A 25,134-nucleotide genomic window follows, 5' to 3' on the forward strand; every position below is an offset into this window, starting at 1 on the left:
AAATAGCTAAATGTGTTTTAAAACACAACACCCAAGAAATTCCTGAAGTATATGAGAAGCAGGAGGCTTATGAAAGAATTGGTGGGTCTGCTGGATCACCAGGGGATAAAGGGAGCAATCAAGGGAGATGAAGACATTGCAGAGAAGCTACATGATTTCTTTGCATCCTTCTTCACCACAGAGGATGTTGGGGAGATACCTACCCTAGACCTGCTCTTTTCTGTAAATAAAGATGAGGTACTATCAGAGACTGAGATGTCAGAAGAGGTGACAGATGGCCCAGATGACCTACATCCCAGAGTTCTGAAGGAACTTTGGTATGAAATGGCTAAGTGCTAACAAAAATATGTACTTTCTCTTTAAAAACAGCAACTGTTTCAGAGGATTGGAGGGTACCAAATGTTCTATCTATATTTTAAAAAGGCTCGAAGGGTGCTCTGGGAAATAACAGACCAGTAGGATTAAATGGTCGATATTCATTATGGTAAAAGGTTAATAACTGGGTGCCTCAAGGTTCTGTACTAGCTCACATGTTTAATATATTTATTAATGGTGTAGAGAAGGAGATGAGAACTAAGGTAGAAAATAACACATAATTATTTAGATTATTCAGGACCGGACAAGACTGTGAGGAACTTCAAACACCTAAACAAGCTGTACAAATGGACAACACGATGGTAATGTTCAATGTCGATAAATGCAAAGTAATGCACACTGGAGGGAAATATTTAAACGATTCATACACCTTAAAGGGTTTTAAAGTAAAGTAAATTCTTCAGGAGAAGACTCTGACATCATTGTAAACAATTCAGGGACAACGTCTGATCAATGTGCAGCTGTGTTGAAAAAAAGCTAAGAGGTTTGGCTGCATAAGGAATGAGATCAAGATTAATGCTAAAATTATATCTAGAATCGTTAATTAATGGTGACAAATGTTTTGAAAGGCATGTTAAACTTCATGCTGCAGAGACAAGGATGAAACCTAATGTGGGGGTCTACTGCAGGATTCTAAATCTTCTTCTGAAGCTTCTGGTACTGGCCACCGTGAGAGAAAGGTATTGGACTAGTTGGACCTAGGGTCTGATCCATTATGGCAGTTCTTGTATTCCTATATTTTCCTGTGCATTTATATTTTCTAACTTCAAAAATATTTTGATACTTATCAGCAATAAAAGGAAGGTGAAAACCAGCCTTGCAATCCAAATTACCCTTGGATTCCTCATGGACTGCTCAGTCTAAACCAAGTAAGGTCTGGAAAAAAACATCCTCAGATCCACTTTCCTCCTTGTTTCTACAGTAGTTAGCTGAATCTTGTATCAAATTTATGTGGTATGCTAGAAATCTCCACTATGGTAGTATTTGTGTGTATGTGTGTTTGAGTGCGTGTGTGTGTGTGTGAACTCATCAACATCCAACATAAATATAGAATTCAGACATTACCAAAATCCTGCTGCAACTCTAAGCTTCTGTGAGACTTATAAATTATTCTTGCATGAAAGAGAAGTCATCTGAGAATAACCTAAATGAAGTTCACATGGATTTTAAAAAATTATTCTTGTGGAAGAGAGGGGTGTGGGAATAGATGAACAGATGGGAAAGGGAGATGGGGAAAGTGAGGAAAAGGCTAATTAGGTAATTGAGGCTCAGAGGCTATTAGAGCTGACCCAATGGTCTACTGGCAGTGTGGTATAGGGAGTGGAGTTTGGGATTCAGGTTGGTCCCTCATTCGCAGGTCTGCATGCACTAAGTACGCTGTAGAGGTAGGGTGCTCCATATGTTCCACCTCACCCTGGCAAAACATCCTCCAGCCAGCACAGAAGCATAATCAGCCTTTCTCTGCAGATAAGTTGTGTCAGGTCATTCTGGGGCACAGGAGGGAATAAAGGAAGAAAATGGTGTGTATGTGGGGGGAGGGCAGGGTGTGTATAAAATGCTACCAAGATAGTAGTAAACTCTTTGTGAAGAGATGTCATGGGACAGATAGAAATATCTTGGGCATTCTCAGAATCAGTAGCCTCAGCACTGGCTACTCTTTTGACCTCGGCACTGACAGTGATCTTGGCACCGACTGCTGCTCCGGCCTTGACAGCATTTTTGGCACTGACGATGACCTCAGCACCCACAGTGGCACAGACAACAGCCCTGCCCCCTTCATCGGCTCAGGCATCTGGTTCGGCACTGGCTCCACCGGCGGCACCATCAGTGTCTCTGGTGCCCAAACCTATGCTGAGGTCGGCATTGACAGCCCTGGTGCTGTCGGACACTCCATTGGCACCGACGTTCCCCCGAGAGTCGCGGGACCCCTTGGGAGCTGATGGCAGGGAGCAGCTGCTGCTTATAAGGGCTTCCTCCTTGTTGTCTCCGGAAAAGGCATTGGCAGGCACAGCGATACCCCCAGTGGTTGAGGACAACAGGGTGCTACAACAGTCACTGCAAAGGGCTGTGAAGGGTCTAGACATTAAGGCTGAGGAGGTGGTTGAGGAGGCTGATCCCGTGGTGGATATCCTTGCCCCCTCAGGTCCTTCTCATGTTGCCCTACCATTTATTAAGACTATTGTGGATACCACCAAGACCCTGTGGCAGACCCCAGCTTCTTTGCCACCCACTGCCAAGCATAATGAGAGGCGTTATTTTTTGCCCTCCAAGGGGTTCGAACATTTGTACTCCCACCCACTTCCCGACTCTCTTGTCGTGGACACTGCTAATTAGTGTGAATGGCAGGGTTTCCAGGGGCCCTCCCCTAAAAACAGGGAGGCTAAGCGATTCGACCTTGTCGGGAGAAAGGTCTATTCTACAGGGGATCTGCAGTTCCATATTTCGAACCAGCAGGCCATCGTCAGCAGGTACTTGTATACCACTTGTGCAGCAATGGCCAAATTTACGGAGCTCCTCCTGTCAGACTCCCGAACTGAGTTCTTGGCGTTGACAAAGGAGGGGAAGCTAGTCTCCCGGGCTTCCCTCCAGGCCGCATTGGACGGTGCTGATGCTGCCACTAGGGTCAGAGCTACTGTGGTGGCCATGAGAAGGAGCTCCTGGTTCCAAGTCTCCAGGCTCCCTTATGAGGTCCAACAGACCATTCAGGACCTCCCATTTGCGGGTATGACTCTTTTGTCTGAAAAGGCAGACAAGAGGCTGCATAACCTGAAAGACTCATGAGCCACCCTCAGGTCTTTGGGCCTGCACACTCCCGCCACACAGCAGAGACACTTTCAACCGCAACCTCCTCCGAGATTCCATCAGCAGAACCGACAGGACAGTTCTCGGAGGAGGAACAGCAGTGGCAGGAATAGACAACACCCATCCTCAGGCCAGGACTCTGGCCAACCCAAACCACTTTCTGGCCCCAAACCAGCCTTTTGAAGGTGCAGTCGAGGATGGCACGCCTTATCTTTTCCTCCAGACTGTCCCCTTTCTACCGTGCATGGTCTCGTGTCACTTCAGACCGCTGGATGCTCTACACGGTAAAGAGGGGATACTCCATCCAGTTCTGTGCCCTTCCACCCTCCTTTCCTGTCCCACTTCAGGGACCCGTCTCATGAGCAGCTCCTTATCCAGGAGGTGCAGTCGCTCCTATCACTAGGCAGTGGCAGTGGAGGAGGTTCCTCAGGAGCAAAGGGGCGAGGGCTTTTATTTTTGGTATTTCCTAATACCAAAAGCCAAAGGCTGCCTGAGGCCTATCTTGGACCTGTGAGAACTCAACAAGTTTGTGAAGAAACGCAGGTTCCGCATGGTCTTTTTGGCCTCCATCATCCCCTCACTGGATTCAGCAGACTAGTATGCCACCCTCGACTTGAAGGAAGCATATTTTCATATCGCAATCACTCAGCCCCACAGGAAGTACCTCAGGTTTGTGGTCAACAGTGCCCACTACCAATTTACTGTCTTCCCATTTGGCCTGTCAGCAGCACCTCGAATCTGCACAAAGTATATGGCAGTCATCGCCGCACCAGGTGATGGTGTTTCTGTACCTCAACGACTGGCTGATCAGGGGCTGCTCCAGGTTCCAAGTCGAAGCTCAGGTCAGATTAATCAAAGCCACCTTCAACTACCTGGGTCTCCTTCTAAATGAAGCAAAATTGACTCTGTCCCCTGTCCAGAGGACAGAGTTCATAGGGACAGCATTGGATTCGACCCAAGCCAGGGCATATCTGCCGGAAGCAAGGTTTCAGGCCCTGACGGATATCATTTGAGGCCTCAGACTGTTTCCCACCACCGCAGCAAGAAACTGCCTAAAGCTTCTTGTACACATGGCTGCCTGTACCTATGTGGTGCAACATGCCAGACTCAGGCTTCAACCTCTTCAGTTGTGGCTCAAATCAGTGTATCACCCATCCTGGGACAGCTTGGACAGGATCGTGACCTTGCCTCACCTGGTCCTCAACTCCCTCCTGTGGTGGCTTGACCTCAGGAGGTTTGCTCAGGGGTCTCCTTCACCATTCCGCAGCCATCTCTGTTGCTAGTGATAGATGCATCAGACTTGGGCTGGGGAGCATATCTGGGAGACCGCAGGACTCAAGGTTTCTGGTCTCAGGCAGACCTGAGTCTCCACATCAATGTCAGAGAGCTCAGAGCAGTGCACCTATCATGCCAGACCTTCCAGGCATACTTAACGGGACTATGTGTATCAGTCATGATAGACAATACAACAGCAATGTTCGATATCAACAAACAGGAGGGTGTACGCTCCTCTTCCGTGTGCCAGGAAGCCCTCATGCTGTGGGACTTCAGTGTAGAACATTCAATACACCTGCAAGCGTTGTACCTCCCCAGGGTACAGAACGAGCTGGCAGACAACCTCAGCAGGTCATTTCACAGCCATGAGTGGTCCCTTTGCCCAGACGTCGCAATTTCAATCTTCCAGATGTGGGGCTTTCCCCAGATAGACCTATTTGCCACATGACACAACAGGGAGTGCCTGCAGTTCTGCTCCTTCCAAAATCACAGTCCAGGCTCCAGCACGAATGCGTTTCTCCTCCATTGGGGAGGTTCTCTCCTATATGCCTTTCCATCCATACCACTCGTTCATAAGGTGCTGCTCAAGATCCAGAGAGAACAAGCTCAGGTCATATTCATAGCACCAGCCTGGCCCCATTAGCACTGGTGCACATCTCTCCTAGATATGTCCGTGGAAGCCCCAATCACCCTGCCACCCTTCCTGGACCTTCTGACACATAAGATCACGGTCATCTTCAACATCCGAACCTCAAGTCGCTTCACCTCACCGTGTGGAAACTCCATGGTTGAACCCAATGGAGCTTTCCTGTTCAGACCAGATTACACAGGTCCTCCTTGGCAGCAGAAAACCCTCTACGAGAGCCACATATCTTGCCAAGTGGAAGAGGTTTTCAATCTGTTCGGTGCAGCACCATTCATCCCCTATGCTTTCCTCAGTGCTGCTTATTCTGGACTACTTCCTCCATCTGAAGCAGCAGGGGCTTTTGTTGTCATCAATAAGAGTGCACTTAGCTGCCATCGTGGCCTTCTACCTGGGCGTGGAGGGCTGCTCTGTGTTTGCTAACCCCATGGTCAGCCGGTTCTTAAAAGGGCTCGACAGGCTGTACCCTAATGTCCATCAGCCAGTCCCTGCCTGGGACCTCAACCTGGTCCTTTGTAGGCTCATGGGACTTCCCTTTGAACCATTGGTGACGTGCTCCTTACCTCTTTTACAAGGTGGCGTTCCTGGTAGTGATAACCTCGGCCAGGAGGGTGTCTGATCTCAGGGCCCTAACATCAGAGCCTCCCGACACTGTATTCTATAAGGAAAAGGTTCAGCTCAGGGCTCACCCGGCTTTTCTCCCGAAGGTTGTGTTGCAGTTTCACATCAACCAGGACATCTTTCTCCTGGTATTCTACCCTAAGCCTCATTCCAGAGGCAGGGAGCAGAGACTCCACTCTCTGGCTGTCCCCAGGGCGCTGGCCTTTTACATCAAGAGAACAAAACTGTTCAGAATATCGGTCCAGTTATTCATGTCAGTGGCAGACAGAATGAAAGGACTGCCTGTGTCGTCACAATGCATTTTGTCATAGATCGTGTCCTGTATTCGTGAGTGTTACAACCTGGTGGGGGTTTCTGCACCTCCAACCATTGTGAGCTTCACCAGGGCGTAGGCTTCATCAACAGCGCTCCTGGCTCAGGTTCCTACTCAGGAAATCTGCAGAGTGGTGACGTGGTCCTCTATCAGTGCTTTCACCATGCACTATGTGATTACCCAGCAGGCCAGAGATGATGAGGTCTTCGGATAAGCAGTGCTCCAATCAGTGGAAGACTCTGACCCCATCTCCTGAACTTGGGCTTGTGAGTCTTCTGATTGGCATTGACATGAACAATCACTTGAAGAAGAAAAAATGGTTACTCATCTTCTCGCAACTGTTGTTTTTCGAGATGCGTTGTTTATGTCCATTCCAATACCCACCCTCCTACCCCTCTGTCGGAGTAGCTGGCAAGAAGGAACTGATGGTGTGGTGGGTCAGCAGGGCTCTATATTGAGTACCATGAAGACGCGACTCCAGGGAGCGCCAGGATTGACCCAAGGAATGCTGCTATGGGAGAAATCTTCCTGCAACTGTGCACGTGCGTGCACACACGTCTGATTGCAATGGACACGAACAACACATCTCAAAGAACAACAGTTATGAGAAGGCGAGTAACCGTTTTTTTTCGCTTGTACAAAGACTGCTGAGCTGGGTGTTTCACTCATCCAAGCATCTGTCTGTAGCTAGCTAGCACATACAAAACTGATTAAATTTATCTTGGTGAATGGTGGCTAGATGTGGCAGCAGAAGGGATTAAGAATACAGAGAGGTAACAAACATATGGAGTAATTTTTTGTGTTTGCATTTTTGCCAGCAATATTAAGTAGCAAGTGATTAATTCTGCTCTGATCTGCTATTAGAGAGTGATTTTCTGAGTACTGCACGCTGCTTCATTATACTTTCTGCACAGCATGCCCTTTCCTTAACATTTCACATCCTTCTCCTCAGTGGTGTCTCCAACCAGATCCCTCTAACTGGACTTGGAGTAGTTACATTATTTGTATTTCCATAGTGCCTAGAATCCCTTGTCATAGACAGGGATTCCATTGAGGTAGGTGCTGTACAAACACAGGGTCCTTATTGTCATTTTCCACTGATTCCCCTCACCAGTGAATTTTCCTGTTTTGAAACTCTGAGTTTTTCAAAAGTGGTTTCCTACAGTTTTCCACGCACATGTTTGCAGTGCAAACCAGACAATTGCATGCACAGAGTTTGTGGGTACAATTTACATGACCACTTTAGAAAATCTGACCCTAGTATTAAGTTATCAAGCTTTCCAAACTACACAAATTTACTCCTGGAATGTGTTTCCTGACCTTTCTATGGTGGTGTCTGTCTAGGGGACCAGTCCTTCTCCTGCTGATTTAAATGGAGCAGGATAGGGCCTCATAAGAAGGCTTCCCTGCCCAAAGGTTTCATTTCATATTTACAGTTTTCCAGATTCATTACAAGCATTTTAAATGAAGGAATCTTCCAAAAATCAAATTAATCTTTTCTCTCTTCACTGTATATTGTAATATATCTGAAAAAAATATTCCTTTTCCCTCTTTCCCTTGAAGTTGTAAAGAATACAGACCGCTAACAAGCAATCTTTGCAAAGTTCATTTAATTATTTCAATTACCAAGCACTTTTCATAGAGTTCATTTAATTATTTCAATTAACGCATTAACCCTTGGAAGCTGTGTGCTTTGTGATATACTGAGACTGTAGACTTTCCAATCTTAAGAAACCCATTGATGTACATGAAACTTTGATTTTCCTACTCAGAGAGACAAAAGCAGATACTTGTAGCGGTAGAAGACCTTAAGTTGCGCAGCTGGGTTGTTAAAGATGAGAAATACATTTAGTGGCCATTCTAATTAATGTTAGCAAGTACAAAAGCAAGACTGTTATTTCTCAGTGTCTGTAACTGCCTGAGTCAGCTGTGCCAAAGCACATTCTGCTTTCTGCAAAGAGCACTTAACTCCACTTGTAATGCCCCTATTGCTCCATGAATGAAATGTAGAGTTCTGTGCAGTGAAAACCCTAGGAATTTATGCTGTCGCCCTTAAGTTTAAAATTCTGAAGATGGCAGCTCTAGTTGACAACAATAATAAGTGAAGAGAAAAATAATGCTTCAGACTAAAAGAAAAATTGAACCGTAAGAACCTCCATTTGAAAGGGCTGACTCACAAAAGGAAAGAAAAGTTTTTAGTGGATGATGAACTTGCTCATATTTTCTCCAACATTGTCGAACTCTTTAATTAATAGATAGGAGTCAAGTTGTCAGATTTAGATTTGGATGTCTAAAATTTGAGGGATGCTCAGATCTGGAGTTGGGGTTTGGTCCATTGAAAGGCTGAAGTCATTTGCAAAATTAAGGATCTGGATCTGGGTTTGGACTTCAAACACTACAAAAGTTTGTAGGTATTTGGCTTTAAGGTTTTGATTCTGGCCCATCTCTTGCAATGGCCTAAAAGAACCTGTAGTTCAGTGATTTAGTAAACTTACATCTCTATTGCTCCAAACTGATGGCAGCTGAAAATGATCACCACAGTGTGTCATCACTGCTACCACTGCTTTGCAATCATACTCACTTAATCGCTTCTCTGAAAGCAGTATTACTTAATTTTTTCCATTCATTAGTCTCTTACAGCACCTATCGTTTTTTGTTTTTCCTCCAAAGATCATCATCATTTCTTCAATGTCTACTGACGGTGATAAATTTGGCCAATCCTGAAGATGGTGGGAATTGTTTAATTTGCATGTGAACGCCATATTAAAAATAGGCCAAATACAGTTTAGGTTGCCCTTTAATGCCATTGGGAGTTTTTCCTGGGTAAAGACTTCCAGAATTAGTCTCATGTTAGGAAAAACCTCAAAAGTAATTATTATTATTTATTGTTTGTATTGTGATTGCACCTATGAGCCCCATCATGGACCAGGAGCCCATTTGTGCTCTGGGTGCTACACAAACACGGAACAAAAGGATGCTCCAAGCCACAAAGAGTTTACTCCCAACAGCCCTGATAATATAAACACTGTATAAAGGTAAAAGAGATAACACAGGGAAAATAATAAAGTTTGTCTTTAAGGATCAAATTGTGGCCCATGACATAAATTGTTCCAGAACAGAAGCGCATATAGGATGAAACTTTCAAAGCTGCCATGGAATTTAGATACTTGCTCCCCATAAGAGATGGGGTGAATTCCTGCCTCCCCCCCCGCCCCCCCGAAGTCAATGGAATTGTTGCCACCCAATCCCTTTGATGATTTTGAAAATCTCATCATGGTGTACTCCACAAACTCAGAGTTTATATGTATCTGTATTCTGGAGAACAATGTGTCAATCACACCCCATCCTTACCTAGAGTAGCGAATGGGTACAAGGATTAGAGGTAGTGGTTTGCTAGGGCAGGAAGTGAATGCACTCAAAAACTTGGGCCCTTGAGCATTGCCTTGGAATACCTTTCTCTAGCTGCAGCACTTCTCCTAGGATTATGAGGAGAGTCAGAAGTGGAGTGGAAAGCTTTCTGTCTGCACTCCCCTATCACCTGGATGATTTTGGTATGTAACTGTGCAAACTAGGCAGCCCAAATTTGTTTCAAAACAGGTAAAATATTTAACTATGTTTCTGTAATACATTTCTAGCAACAAACTGAAAATAAGTTGCCTGGAAGATGCTATGTGCTGCAGCTGTGCTTAGGATTTGTGGGGTTTTCCTTTAAATAACCATTCTGAAGTGATGAGATTCAGGCACTTGTGTATCAATTAGCAGGGCACATTTATGGGTGTTCACTGCCTGGAAATGCAGAATGACAAATAAAAGTATCAAGGTTCTTCCATAGCTTTGCTGTCCTAGTGCTAACCATGAAATGACTGCATTGTGACCTATAGTATATGAAGTCGGTACATTTCTGCAGATCCATGATAAGATATTTTTCTCTACTCAGAAATGCAGTTAAACTCTGCATTCTGAATCTGTCCATGCCAGGCCCTGGATGCATTAGTATTCCACTGGCAGCTGCCTGTAGGTAGGAATATTGTTTTTGTCCATAACCAGAGGGAACAATCAGACTAAGCCATTCCCTGACTATAAACCAGCCAGAGTAATTGGGTTTAATTTTAATTTTTGTAATAGCTTTAAATTAATAGGAGCAGCTGCTGCCACAGTGTGTGGGTGTCCTTTTCCAGAAGGCATAGAACAAAAAAGGGAAAGAGTAAACAATAGTGTGTCTAGGACACAAAGGTTAATTCAAGAACTGAGCAATGTCTTTTCATTATCAAAAACTCAGTTGGTGATATCTAGCACTGTGTCTCTTTTCTTTTTTTCTTTCTTTCTTTTTTTCTTTTCTTTTTAAATTCCAAGATAAGATCTGAATCTGATTAGGCTCCTGTATGTAAAGATGTGTTGTTGGTATCTAAACACTAACTCTCTCTCTCCATATGACTCACAAATAGATTAACAGTGACAAAGTGGTGGGAGAGATAAGAATAGATTAGCAGTGACAGGAGTACTATTATAATTATTTTTGGAAGATAGTGCCCAAACTCTTAATTCAAACCATTTCTGCCCTGAGAGGGTGAATTTAAACCTAGGAATTGAGGATGGTTTCGACTGCTGTGTCACACACCAGATAGTGAAATGTCAATACCAGATGTCCTAGACATCGAGATTAGCCATAATAGCCAAATGCAGCCATAAAACGGTGTGTCAAAGTGGATAATAAAACAGATGCTTAGCTTCTATAATGAAGGGGAAAGGGAATGGAATATCAAAAAGTGTATTTCATACATTAACAAAAGTTATCTTTAACTTGCTTCAAAGTACAAGATTATTGAACCATTCGTCATTTAAAAATTAACTATCAGCAGATGAATTTCAATTAGCATTACCCTTTCTGGAATTCTGAATTTCCCCCTGTTGGTCCCATTTTACATGCAATATTATTGCATAAAGTAAGGTCTGCCCTTTGTTATTTCCCCCTCTGCTAATTTGGAAACAAATAAAGTTCAACAGCTCAGCAACATACCGTTTAAACTTGCATTACGGTTTGAGAACTGGGAGCTAGAATACATTTACCCACTGCCACATCATCTGCTTGATTTGAGAGCAAATGAGGGATGTCCTATAGCACTCCAGAGTAAGAGTGAGTAGAGAAATATGTTAAGATACTCGATGAACCTATTAGGTGAGGGTACTTTATGCAGACGGCTGGTGGCAATTTTTCCCCCAATGGTACTTCAAAAAAAATTGAAAAGTATTTTTGTGTCCTTCACATATGTGGCCTTAAAAATCATTTCCACTTTGTTAGGATCAGATCATCAGCAGTAAGTAAAGGTCTTAGAAAACCACTAATACTGAAGGAAACCCTCAAAACCATCTGTGTTCAAGAACCACAGCAATAAGAGGGGCAAATAATTTTTATTTCAACTCTAAAGAACTGCATCACTGTCTCTCTATTGTATTTATCCAAGAGCATCTCGATTCCTTTTTTGTTCTCTTTGTAGCTCCTGAGTTTTGCTGATCATACTCCTTAACTGCAAGCAAAATGAGCGGGTTTTGTTCTCCATTTCTTATTAGCAATGAAAGGACAAAGTTGATGCTCTGCAGTAGTCTAGCTTCTCAGAAAGGACACATTACCATTGCTATGTGTGTAAATCATATTATGTTTTCCCTCACCATGATCCTGGTTTAGCTGAGATCTGCTATGAGCATTAGATGAGACCTGTTTATAATATTATATAATTGAATTAGTTGGAGTCTGCAGGACCACAGTGTGCTGTTGCCAAACATGACTGGTAAATTAGTTGCATTAAATTACAAGAACATGTTACAACTAGAGAATCTGACTGTCTAGATGCAGGCAGAAAACCTGTATTCAATACCCAGAGAGGCTGTGAAGAGAGACATGGAACAGCATCTGTCCATATAATGGGTCTTTGCTCATATCTCTGAAGTACTTCACAACACAAATGTGAAATAAGAGAATCATACTGAATTTGGATGGTTGTGAAAGACATCTGACAAGATTAGATATTGGCATCCATTATGCCTTAAACTGATTAAGGCATTGACATAGTCATGTAAGCACCTCCACTATAGTGAGTCATTATACTGTATTTGCATTTTTAATATGCCCAGCACCATAGTAATTGGGTGCCATATGCATTTAGGCTGGGATTTCCGAAGGATACAGTAATTCTAGACTAAACTCCCATCCCTTTCTCTTTCTAAATCAGGACCAGGTGACTGTTTCAGAAGAGAGAATATCTGGGGTCATTCTACAGCCTCACAAAACAAGAGGTTTTTGTTTCTCAAAAACTGATTTTTCCTGATACTCGCACTATATTTCTATGTATCGCCTCACCATTAAACTGGATTGCAATACAGAAACTTCCCTATGTTCAATGTTTGTCTTGTCAAGACACTGTTGCATTAAATATGCCTAAACCCTGACCTGAAGAAAGAGAGCCTCTAGGCACAGACTCATTCTGTATAATCCATCTAGAATGTGTTCCAATAATGTCCTGGAAAGGTTTGCCATCCAGTTACCAACCTCTGAGCCATTAAGGTTCCCAGCTCATTCACTTAATTAGTTCAACCTAATATGAATTCCAAGTAGTTTACTGTAAGGTTTGAATTTATCAAGATTCTTATGTCTACACATATGTATGTGTTTTGTTTTTTAGGCAAAGGCTGCCAACTAAAAATGTATATTACTATCGCTGCCCAGACCACAGAAAGAACTATGTCATGTCATTTGCTTTCTGCTTTGACCGAGAGGATGACATTTACCAATTTGCCTACTGCTACCCGTACACGTATACTCGGCTCCGACACTATCTCGACAACTTACAAAGGAGGAACATGGACTACTTCTACAGAGAACTGCTGGGACTCAGTGTGGTAAGTAATAAGCATGTTTGCCAACTAGCATGCTTCATTATGGATGTCTGCCCTTAGATGCTTATACAGTGTAATTCACTATCCCTGTTGAAGTACATACGCACATATTTGTTTTACTGCTATCAATGACACATGAGGCAGCTTGGTTGCGTGGTGAAATATAGGCAAATGCTAATTTAATTTCACATAAAATATCTCTTCTGCAACATGTAGTGCAATGCTAAGATTACCATGTAGGACCAGTTCACCTCCAAAGATATTAAATGGGAAAACTGAAACAGCTTTACAAGGGAAATTTGATTCTTGGCATCCTCTGTCTTGTATTTCTGTGAGATTTCTTTTGAATGGGATTATAGCCTTTACTACCATATGCAAACCATTTTTTTTAAAAAAGGAAAGTGGGTAGATAGCTTAACCTTAAAAATGGTTGAGTATTTTGGTGGCCATGTGAAATGGATTTAGCTGTCTTAGTCCCACCCCTAATGTCCACCTCAAAAATAAAATGCCACCAGTTGGTTCTCACTGACACACACGTTGTCAAAGAATAAAATGAGGCCTGGAGACTAAGCCTATTCTTTCTCCCCAATAGATGGTCCTTCCTGGTCAGGCTTGAATCAGAGCATTGTGGGAAAAGCTTGAACTTTTATTCACCTTGATGTAATTTTTCTGTGAATGAAAGTATTGCCAAACCCAGACATTCCAGAATCCTGACTCAGGGTTGGTCTATACTACCATAGTAAATTGATCTAGCTTACGCAACTTCAGTTACGTGAATAACATAACTGAAGTCGACGTAGTTAGATCCACTTACCTTAGTGGCTACACTGTGCTGTGCTGACAGAAGAGCATCTCCTGTCGATTTCCCTTACGCTTCTCAGGGAGGTGGAGTACACAAATCGATGGGAGGGTGCTCCCCCATCAATTTAGCATGTCTTCACCAGCCCCGCTAAATCGACACTCGCTGCATCTATTGCAGCAGTGCGAATCTACTGGTAAGTGTAGACAAGCCCTCAGGCCCCAAAATCATAAGATTGGCTTAAAAATCGTGAGTGTTTTTAAAAATCATAAATGCTGGTTCTTTTTTATTTGCCTTTGGTTTCTGAGCCTTTAGGATGCACTTGCTTCACAGTTTCAAGCTTTTCTCCACAACCATAAAGGCTAGAAACTTTTTTTTCTTTTTGTATTTTTATGAGAGCTGAAATGTTTATGCAATCTCCAGCAGCTGGAGTTTTATAGAAAAAAATCTACAAAATATCATGAGATTTGTAACAAAATTGTGAGCGTTAGAAACACTGGGATAAATAGAGGACTTCATTCACTAGGCCTGTCTGGTTCCCTTTACTAGCACTCAATTTATATAAAAATGAAATAAAATAGGAAATTAAGAAAAGATTTAACAAAGAGGATCCCCCCTTTCAAACCTTTTTATTGGTGAAGCAAAGTTCTTGGTTAAGAGAAGCGCAGTACACATCCCTGGTTGACATTAATCATCCCAATTAGGAGGCCCAACAATTACATGGGGAAAATAGATAAAAAGAAAACACAAAATCCATAGGGGGTTGGAAGTAGGAAACTTAATAATTTTGATTTTCGTGGGATTTAACGATTAATCTCAGAGGACACAATTGTCATTAATTGTAACGTAAAACTGCTTTTTGTTAACTTTCACTCTCTGTGAAAATAGAGAATAAAACGGTCACATTTGCATGTTCATCAAAACCAGATTGGCTGATTAAAACATTGAGATATGTAGGATTTGTCTTTCATCTGCATTTTGACAGACAGATGTAGTCTTTAAATCTTGTTAACACTGCGTTACCTGTCACCACTAAATATTATTTTTCATATTTCAGAAAATTAAACATGCCATTCAAAATATGGCATGGAATTTTTCTGTGTATAACTCCAGATTTTATATCTAAATGTACACACACAGTTTTTTTTCCAGAACTTGATATAATAACATTTTGCAGCTCACCAGGACAACATGTATAAAAAGCTTTTTAATCCAGCTCATGATGTTATCTTTGTACGAAACATTGCAATCGTAACGGATTTCTGGCTTTTCTCCATATAAGAACATCCTAGAACAGCTTGGATACTTAATGGTTTTGCAGGGCTTGAATAGGCAATTTCTGTAAGTTCACTTAAATATTTAATGTAGTGTTTCGTTGCTTAGCATATGACTTTAAAACAGGATTCTTTGGGGGGCCCTGTACCAGGCTGCATCAAAACAGAAGTTGACTGTACTTGAGAGGATCAAATGCCGTATGGGATGGTTTTAGAAATTAAGGGTGAGATCCTCAACCCCACTCTGCCACTTTTACACTACTCTGGCCCTTTCATAGGTCATAAAGGGGTCCTAAGAGGGCTAGTTCCAGCTGTGGGGTTGGTTGCAGCAATACTGCTGAGCTTCTGAGCAGCACTGCAACCCTGTGGCCCGTGGGGCTGCTTAGGGAGGCTGCTGTAATTTAGCCAGGCCCCCAGGGCTGTCTATTTTCTGTTGCGGGGTCTCTCCAGCCTTGGACTGGGAGGGCACAAAGGTGATTTGGAGCTACCTTACTTAGCTCCCCTAGCCTATGAGTTCTGTACTGTGTCTTGAAGAGGTGCTGAACAGAACTTCACCACGGATCTTTTCTGTAGGATAATAGTGAAATTCAAGTCTCAAGAAGCCATATTTAGGTTATTGTTTCTAAAGCCTTTTTGAGCCACTCATTTTGCCGCACTTAATGTTTTCAAAGTAATCTAAATTCATATTTTCCTCTATAAAAAGATATTCTGCCTCAGTAAATTCCTTAAATACTTTCAAAAATTCTATGAAACTTGAAAGTGAAACATCAATATGGGACATTTAACTGTCATTAGATCACAGAATGGCAAAAAGGAACAGAGCCAAAAGGCGACAATTCCTATTGCTAATATGAATGGATAACTTAGTGGTTCTGTTCTGACCTTTAATATTTATGTGCTTTACTTCAGAGAGCTATCAAACATTCTAGATGTGCCAAATGATCTTGAAAATAGTCTATCCTACAAGCTTGGTATCATGGTGTCCTGGGTACCATTTATCCTGCTACTTTCATTCCGACCTCACTGGCTTCGGATAAGTTTAGACTGTATACATACTATCCAAACAGATAACAAATGTAAAAGTTGAAGATTTTTTTTAGAATGTGCCTTTATTTATATTGCATAGTAAATGTTTGTCATACTGGAATATATTATACAACATTGAACATAATACAATGAAAGATTATTTCTATATGTGTGTGAAAATGTAAACACATAAGTACACACACAAACAATGTATATAGATGTACAAGTATATTGTATGATGTTTGTATAGCTCCAGGTATGTCTCATCGTACATAATATTTCACAGTGACCAGTTTTAAAGTGGATAACGTTCAAAGTTGGTAATCTAAACTATCTGCATGTAGTGCGAGATTCTTGGCTTTTCAGTACACCCATACCCCTACCAAACATTGCACTGATCACTCACTCTTAATTAAATGAGCTCAGTCAGCTTGGCTCAGCTCGTATGGTCCACTTTACAAATCACCACTCACTTGGCAGTATTTTCATTATTCACTCAAAAGCGAGCCAAGATTAATTGGACACAGACACTTCCTCTCACCCCATTAGGCAGTAGTGCTTCCAAATTATACTTGAGGTGTATTGTGACTGCACATACAAACCGCAAGCCTCAAAGGAACTTGCTCAGTACACAGAGACTGGAATATGGAATTGTGTTAAATTAAATATTAAACATACATATTTTAAAACAAGAAGGCAATATGTCTGATGTAGAGCTGTGTAAGTGAGCCATCACCTCTTAAAAGAGACATGAGATGCAGACTAAAATAGACCAGAATGTGGAGGCTGGGGGCTTGATTCTGATCCCACACTGGTTTGGTGTTGGTCTCTTCTTTTCACTGGAGTTACTTCTGATTTACACTAGTGTAAATGAGATCAGAATCAGGCCCTGGACTTGTGAAACTACTTACCAGATGTTACATTGCTGGCTCACTGATCAAATATCCTTTGTTCACTGTACAAATGGCTGGGTACACCAGTAAAAATAGCTAATGAGTTGTATGGATAGCCACTCGCCCATTTTAACTGATCAGTTATGACTGGTTTAAGGCATGAAACAAAGAAAATAGTCAATTTTTCAAAGGTTAAATTTTCCATTTCTATCTTCAGTGTTAGGTTATGCAATAACAGTCCTCTATAATAAAGCTATACTCTTCTTATTTGAAAAAATGGAAGTTACAGGCCTCTCTGTGTGATGATGCATCATACTTTGCAAATGATATTGGTGTCAGATTTTGTAGTTTCCAATGTATCTAACTGCAACTAGGTTAAAATGTCACCTAAATGCAATTTGTGACAGTTTACTCAGGGTGAAAATATCCATAGAAACAACAGTAAAGAAAACTAAGCCCAACTTACTCCTTTTTCTAGGAAGTACGGGTATTCCTACATATGTGTTAGGGGCACATTCACTTTATTCCTCTGTAGATGTGTTTACTCACACATAAATATCAGCTAGTGCTGCTATTTCCCTAGCATTGATAATATAAACGGCATTCCGAAACCAAATGCCAACTTTAAACTCTGCTATAGTTATTTTCTCTGCCAGGTTGGATACCAGCATGAGCAGAGTTGGACCTGAAAATGACAAATATCAGAAACAATATTTTCTTGCTTTTCTTTAATAGACTTATACTGTAAATATATATTTTTAGTTTAGTAGGTTTCCAGGTGATTTTGTGTGTTAGTAGAGGAAAATAATATTGAGCTATATTATGTCATCGGTTTTTAGGAAGACTTCCCAACAGGGGTACTGGAACAATTTTTATAGTGGGGGTGCTGAGAGCCATTGAACCAAACTGTAAACCCTGTATAAAGGAAACCACTTCAAGCCAGAGGGTACTCCAGTACCCCTAGTTCCAGCACCTATGCTTCCCAATTTGAATTAGTGAGGAGTTCTGCTTTAAAATTTATAGCATGTTATGGTCCATTCTTATTGCCATCAAAATTCTCACCTGTCAGTGCAATGTTCTAATCTAATGGTTACAAATAATAAAACTTTGCACTGGATGCTTAGAAGTTTGTTCTTTGTGGCAGCACCCACAATGTGCTATGCTCTTTCCAGATGTACAAGAAGGCCCCTCCACTGAAGAGCTCACAAACTAAGGACTGACTGGTAGACAGCGGTCAGAGAAGCTTTTGTTGTATGGCAAACTGTATTGCTATGGCAGTCTGCTTTTTGTGGTTCTGATAGACACAGTGATAAAGATTTCATAATGCAGAAATTGCATATTCATAATCAAAAGAAAGGGTTTTGGTTTAGGTCACCAGCAACATCTAGTTTTATGAAAAAAGTAAACATAACTCTAAACATTGCTTTGTAATTAATATTGCCTGTGTCTATCACATACATAAGCTCACAATTCTTAAGTGCTAGAAATAGCATTGGTTTATATAGGAAACTCACTCCCAGAGTATACTCCATTCTGAGAGGAACAGATCATAAATCAGAAAAAAGAATTAAAATCTTCAGTCAACATTTTAGCTCACTTGTGACATCAACTCTTGTCCTACCAAAAAACATTAAAAAAAAAAAAAAGACAGTGGCTGGAACTTCAGAAGAGAGGAACTTTGAGCTTAATGACTCTGTTGGGATAAGAAAGCAGAATCAGCTGCAGATTGTTATGATCCATTTTATAGAAGGAAAACCTGCTTGAGGGAATAGTGATAAATGAACTGTGTGCTATGTTGTTTACTGTCAACCTATACAAGCCATTTTCATATAATCCTATTAAAATAAGCAGTCTGTGATGCTGTATCTACATTAGTGTGAAGATTGTTAACTACATCTTTCTGTCACTTAATATTTACGTAACTGCACTCAAGGACATAAGAACAGAATGAGATTTTTAAGGAATGTGTAACGCCAGCAAACCAGTGCAATATCCTAGATTGAATTGATACTGCTTTCACTTTCATTTCCAGAAGCTTTGTTTTCCGTCTTTTGTAGCAGAGCATTAAACAATAATTACTCTGTTGACTGTGCTGTTGACCACAAAGGGTTGAAGGGGCCCTGTAATGCTATCTGGAGTGATTAGCTCCATTGCCCAGTAGCACTTTACTGCATCGACTCTGCTGGGATTTTGGCAGTGTTTGAATTGGTTCATGTTTGGCTCTCCTGGGTGGTGACTGTATAAAGCTAGTGCAAAGCTATATTTTTTATTTTATTTTATAATCTCTGATTACTGACCCGAAAGATGGTGATCCTGGCATACTTTAGCTGCAAGGCTGTGGTTTGGGATTGAAGGCTTTTCTAAAAGATTAAAAGTCTGCTCGTACCAAAGGATTGGATATACTGCACACAGAGGGAGGTTATTCATTTATTTAGCTTTGTACTCCTCACTGCATAAAAGAATGCCTATCTGATCCTCTGGGCACCTTTGACAAGCTGTTATCTGCAGAGTTCATATATAAAGAGTTAGCTCCTACAAGGTGCTGGGCATGCTGGACCTGATCCAGCAAAACGTTGAACACATGCATAACTTTTAAGCATGTGAATGGTCCCATGGACATCAGTGAGGACAACTCATCTGCTAAAAGTAAAGTATATACTAAAGTGCTTTGCTAGATCAGGGCCACAGTACTCAGCACCTTGAGGGCTCAACACAAAGAAATTCTGGCAATTACCAACTGATAGTACCACCACTGTGGCACCGTGAATATAGCAAAAACGTAATAAATCCCACCTACCAAACTGCGACCAGAGTCCCCAACCAAACCCATCTCCCAACACCCTGCAGGCTGAGGAGGAAAGTTACGCATTGCAAAGTGCCTTGAAGGAAAATGGATTTCGGCTGTCTGGACTATGTGTTGGATTCTGGGTTCCTTTTAAGATGTTAGTTTTGTTCTATAAAGCCTAAATGGGCACAGCATTGCCTATCTAAAGCCATGTCTACACTACAAAATTATTTTGACCTAACTTCTGTCGGAATACAGCCACCACAGTTCTTAAATCTCTTGGGTGTGCACACTTGGTTCCTTGTGTCAGCGGTATGCGTCCTCACCAGGAGTGCTTGTATTGTCAGCGTGGGGCTTTGTGGGATGGCTCCTGAAAGCCAGAAACAGCTGGTGTAAGCAACGCAGTGTCTACACTGCCAATACATCAACCTAATTAAATCAACAATGACTCTATGCCGCTCGGAGGGGTGGGGTTACTAAGTCGGCATAGAAAGGCATGTTCGTTGGCAGGAGCCAAATTTAAGTGAAGACGCAAGGTAGCTTACGTCAACCTAACTTTGTAGTGTAGACCAGGCCTAAGAATTTGCTTCTTTCCATGGGATATTGCCCACAACTGAGGTTACCAGAGACAATTGAACTACAGACTTACTGCTATAGAAGAGAGGAGGCGACAGGCAGAGCATTGACGGCGCATGACATCAGCTGTTTCTAACCAAACGTACTCCTTGCAGTGTGGGAGTAAATCAAATCTGCAACCAAGTAGAAGCAACTTAGTTTAATCTAACTGTCCAACACCATAAAGAGAGTCACTGGACGACATTTTGTGGATGTTGTGGTGGAAGGGAAGAACCATTTATTTGCCTCCCTGATAACCATGGTATAATTATGTTTTAAAATTCTTTGTCATACAAATCCAATTTGAGCTGAGTTTTCTTCCCCATATGCGCAAGTCATCTTCCCTCTTGCTTCAGCTGACACAGATCTTCGCAGAAGAAAAGAAAGAGGATGGCTAGGGATCAGTTTTGAGGATGAAAGAGTTTTATAATATTCTACCAAACCACTGATAGAGTGGTCATTCAGAGCAACAATATTCTTCCTAACAGATCTGCTCTCGTTCCAACCCCTTCTGAGGGCAGATCATCAAAATAGGTCTCTCTTTTTGTTAGAAGAGGTGAGGCCCAACCTAAAATTTTAAGGAAGTAATGGTCAGTCCATGACAATATTTGATTTCAAGTTTCCCCACGTCCACTATTATCTTGAATACTAGAGTGTGTCCAGCTATGAGTTGAGCATCCTCCCAGGATTTTCTCCTGGGGCTCATTCTACGGGCTTAAAAATAGCAGTGTGGACATTATGAGAAACTCGCTGGGTCTCAGAGCCCAAGATCCACCCTCAGCATGAATGTCTGCACTTGTATTTTTAGCCCACAATACGAGCCCAAGTCAACTGACCCGGGCTCTGAGACTCGCTGCTGTGGGGTTTTTTTTTTAGTTATTTGCAGTGTAAATGTACCGACTATATTCTATTGATTGTAGTACGGCCCCGCTATGCCAATATTTCTTTGTCTTTTGCTACACTGTGTACCAAGCCAGAACCAACTTCACTGAAATGGGTCCTGAAGCATCACCCAGCCAGTTCTCAGGGTTGTATGGAAAGCCAGGAACCTCATCTTTAAGCAAGTCATACATTACTTTTACCTTATTGGCTACCAACTTTGCATTAATAAACAGGGAGATGAGAATTCCATATCCTCTGACACCTTTTCTTCCAAGAGAATGTTAGAGTTATGTGGGAATCCTTGTCCATAGCAGAGAATAAAGGAGAGTATTTTTCTTCAAAATTACAACTAATGAAAACTTAAACTGTAGGTCCAAAATGATGGCATCACAGTAGGATCCAATCTTTACATGCTTTACTAAATGTACTATTCAAAATTGGATTTTGTTCTTTAACACATCAATAATTTTTCAGCCTGCATTTAGTGGGGACTGCTTAGTGCTGAGAAATAAAGCCCTCGTAAGGGTGTATATGCATATATAAAATTATTGTTTTTACAACTTTGGACAAATATTATAACCAGATAAATTTTAGGATTACAATGTATGTAAAGTGTGTATGTTGGGGCTGGGGGGAGGGAAAGAGGTAGATTCACACTAGTTAAATCACTCAGAAACTTAACAAGTTGGCAAAATTGACTTTTGTTTCCTTCCAATTCTGCATTATTGGCTGTAAACTCATTCCTTTGGACTGTCTGCAGGTTCTTGGGGAGTGGAGCGAGAAACAGAACAGTGTCATCAGATATAAGTTAGTGATATAGAACTAGAACAGCAACTTTTACACTGAAAGGGGAGGTTCCCGGCTGTGGTGCCCTTATCCCCTTTCTGTGGGGAAGTCTTCAGGGTTAGTGAGTCTCTGCTCAGGCAATGCCATATCCATGGAGACCTCTATGCAGGATCTGGGAGAAGAAGAAAATCCTGTCACAGGATGAATTTTGACACTCATCTGTGTGCATGAAGGGTTAGATTAGCACGCGGTATGAGTGCCCAGGATATGGGTGAGTGAGAACTTCAGAATTTCTCGCAGTGTTATTTCCCGAATGATCTGTGTGCTCAATGCAGTGCAAACATACAGGGGAACACAGGTTGCTTACATCTAAATGAGATGCAGGCAATACAGTTCAGACATATCTGGGTTGAGGCCCATTCTGGAATATGTGAGCACTTTTAGAAATTTACTTTTCTGCTTTGTCTCTGAAAGCCTTACTGAAAGAAATGTGTTTTAAGTAGAGATTTGAATGGAGAGGGACATCATTTGGCACACAAATGGCTGATGTCAGTATTTCTGAAAAAGCAATTTCTAGTGGAATGTATTTTATAGTTCAACATCACAGTAGTTAGCTAGAAAAGACCGATTCAGATCAAGTCAGTTTCCTGAAAATACAAAATATTGTACAAGTGATGTTATTGGGTCTAAATAATGAAAGCAAAACATTGCTTTTGGATTTTTTTAAATATAATAACATATAATAAACATTTGAGTTTACAAGTGTTACTTGTTTACAAGTGACAATAGCTACTTAACTGAAAAAAATGTAATGTGTCGTATAAATGCTTTTTTAGGAGAGGCTACTTAAAATAGGTCTTAAATGGAAAATCAGTCATAAGGCCACATGGAAAGAGCTTCATTCCCCTTTTCACGTTTTCAAACAGCAGTTCAGCACCATACTGTGGCAGCAGAGAACAACCTGAGAAAAGTGAACATAGATTGAAAAGGTCTTGGTTACAATTTGACATTTTCAAAGAAAAAAGCAGCCCTAGGCCAAAAGTCAAAAGTTTGCACTAAAATATCTTAGACTTGTGAAAATCATTTTCAAGAGAAAAGTGTTTATTATCCCTGTTTTTTTTTAATAATCTAAAAGTGTGTAACTTGCAAGAGAACATAACATAATGATAATGCTTGTTATTAAGACTCCTGTTTTCATAAATATGCACACAAGCAAAATAATTTTCATAAACAAGTTGTTCCTGTTTTTAAAATGATTTGTGTTTCCTATTCATTGCATCCTAATGTGGTACATACATGGTTCTTTGTTTAGTTAAGTTTAAAGCAGAGTATTATTGCTGAGAATTCAATAGAATTTATTTACGTTTTTATGTAGTACATTTTTAGTATTACATAAATTCCTTTTCTTTTTGACTTCCTGAATCAAACTGGATTATAATAATGCATTAATATACATCATGGCTACTTAAATCAGCTTTTTTATTTCATTAAGTAACATTTGCACGCAGTTAAGGATTTTTCAACTGAGATGGACAGAATTAAAATATTAATGAGTCTTTTTCATATTGCTGTAAGCTGCACAGTTTTCCAGTGCAAAACCCCCACAAACTTATAATTAAAGAAAAAAAACTCAAACATGTAGAACTTTCATCTGACAGTCTTCTTTATAAACATCAGTAAAGTCTCATAACATTCTTTTGATGTAGGTAATATCATTATCCCCATTTTCCAGAGAGGGAAACTGATGCACAAAGCAGTTGGGTCACCCAGTAAGTGGCTGAGACTTTGAGCCTGAGTCTATGATCTTTTCCGTACGGGTGGACCCTTGTATATGCCTGGAGTCTCACTGCAGGATTGGAGTCTTACAACCCCAACTCCTTATTCCCCTTCCTAATATTTAAGTATTGCAGCCACTGCAGCCTATTTGCCTTCCTTTTTGAGGGAGCCAGCTAGTATTTTATCACATAATATTTCACTACATAATTTCAGTGCGCTGATTGTAGGAGGAAGATATAGGCTAAAATTTTCCAAAGGGCTCAGCGCTTATAGTTTAGCTCCTAGTTATGCACTGAAAGGAAATTGAGCTCTTTGGAAAATCTGGTCCCTGTTGTGTTGCTCAGCATTTGAAAATCTGGCCCACAGTGTTTGAGAAAATATTTAGAAATGGAATCTGCTTTTTTGCATAGTTCACATGATTTAAGATCTCAAGTCTCTTCCCCTTCACCCTATCCCGCATTTGAAGAGTGACCAGTAAGTTATTAGGTCTGATGGGAAATGTATAGGAACATCAGAGATGACTGATTAGGGGCATTTTAGACATTAACAACTGAAGACTGAAACAGAGGATGGAAGTACTCTTCTAATAAAGCAGGAGCCATGTTGGCACTGCAGAGAGATACACCAAGCTGTCTGCCAGGAACAAGAATTGAAATGAATCCAGAATGTGAATATTTTGAAATCTCAAAGGTAATAATTGCAGCAAGAGTGGTGCTGGAAATCCCACGGGAAAATGGCAGAGATGGTAGTTTATAAGGGATTCTGTGGCATAAGGAAGGAAGATGTAGCCATAGGATTGAGATTAGTAATGTCACCACTAACAATGGGAGCTTGAGGCAATAGCTAGTTTCACGTGGGTGATTTTTTTAAAAAAAGTTTTTAAATTTCTAACCGTAATTAATGTGAATGGTTTATTTACAGAGTATATGTATAAGTGAAAGTAAAGCAACATGAAAAACAGCCATTGTTTTGTTGGACACGGTGTGTGAAGTGCAGGGAATGTTGTGTGTAGGAACAGAGCATCACACACAAACCTGGAGCATTGCCTGATGTTGGTCAAATATTCCTTGTTACTGGCTTCCAGGAAGAGATGAACTCCCTGTTTTTAGCCAGAGGGTTGAGGATTGTTCCCACATTGAGTCTGGTTTGCATAGTTCAGATGTTCAGATCAGACTCTATGGGAAGGTCTGACTGTCACCTCATGCTTTTCAATGGAGGGCTTATATCATAACCTGGTTATGGTGTTGATATGGGTATTTCACCATAGCTTTTGAGACCCATCTTCTCACACATGCTGAGACATATCTAATGTCCCCTTCCAACTAGGGTGTCTGACAGTTAGCTGACAGCTATTACCATCTATTAGTGGGGGCTCTCA

At 41.1% G+C, this 25,134-nt stretch overlaps 1 protein-coding gene across 1 annotated transcript in view; it reads left to right on the forward strand.

Annotated features, from left to right (window-relative positions):
* AGBL4 (AGBL carboxypeptidase 4) overlaps positions 1-25,134 on the forward strand; it is a 1,393,122-nt gene that overhangs the window by 589,593 nt on the left and 778,395 nt on the right. Inside the window, exon 5 of the mRNA XM_073357770.1 lies at positions 12,707-12,923. Within this exon, the coding sequence (XP_073213871.1) occupies positions 12,707-12,923 (217 nt within the window). The remainder of the gene's footprint in view (positions 1-12,706; positions 12,924-25,134) is intronic.

The sequence above is a fragment of the Lepidochelys kempii genome, chromosome 8, assembly GCF_965140285.1.
Source record: "Lepidochelys kempii isolate rLepKem1 chromosome 8, rLepKem1.hap1, whole genome shotgun sequence".
In the NCBI taxonomy this organism is placed as follows: domain Eukaryota; kingdom Metazoa; phylum Chordata; order Testudines; family Cheloniidae; genus Lepidochelys; species Lepidochelys kempii.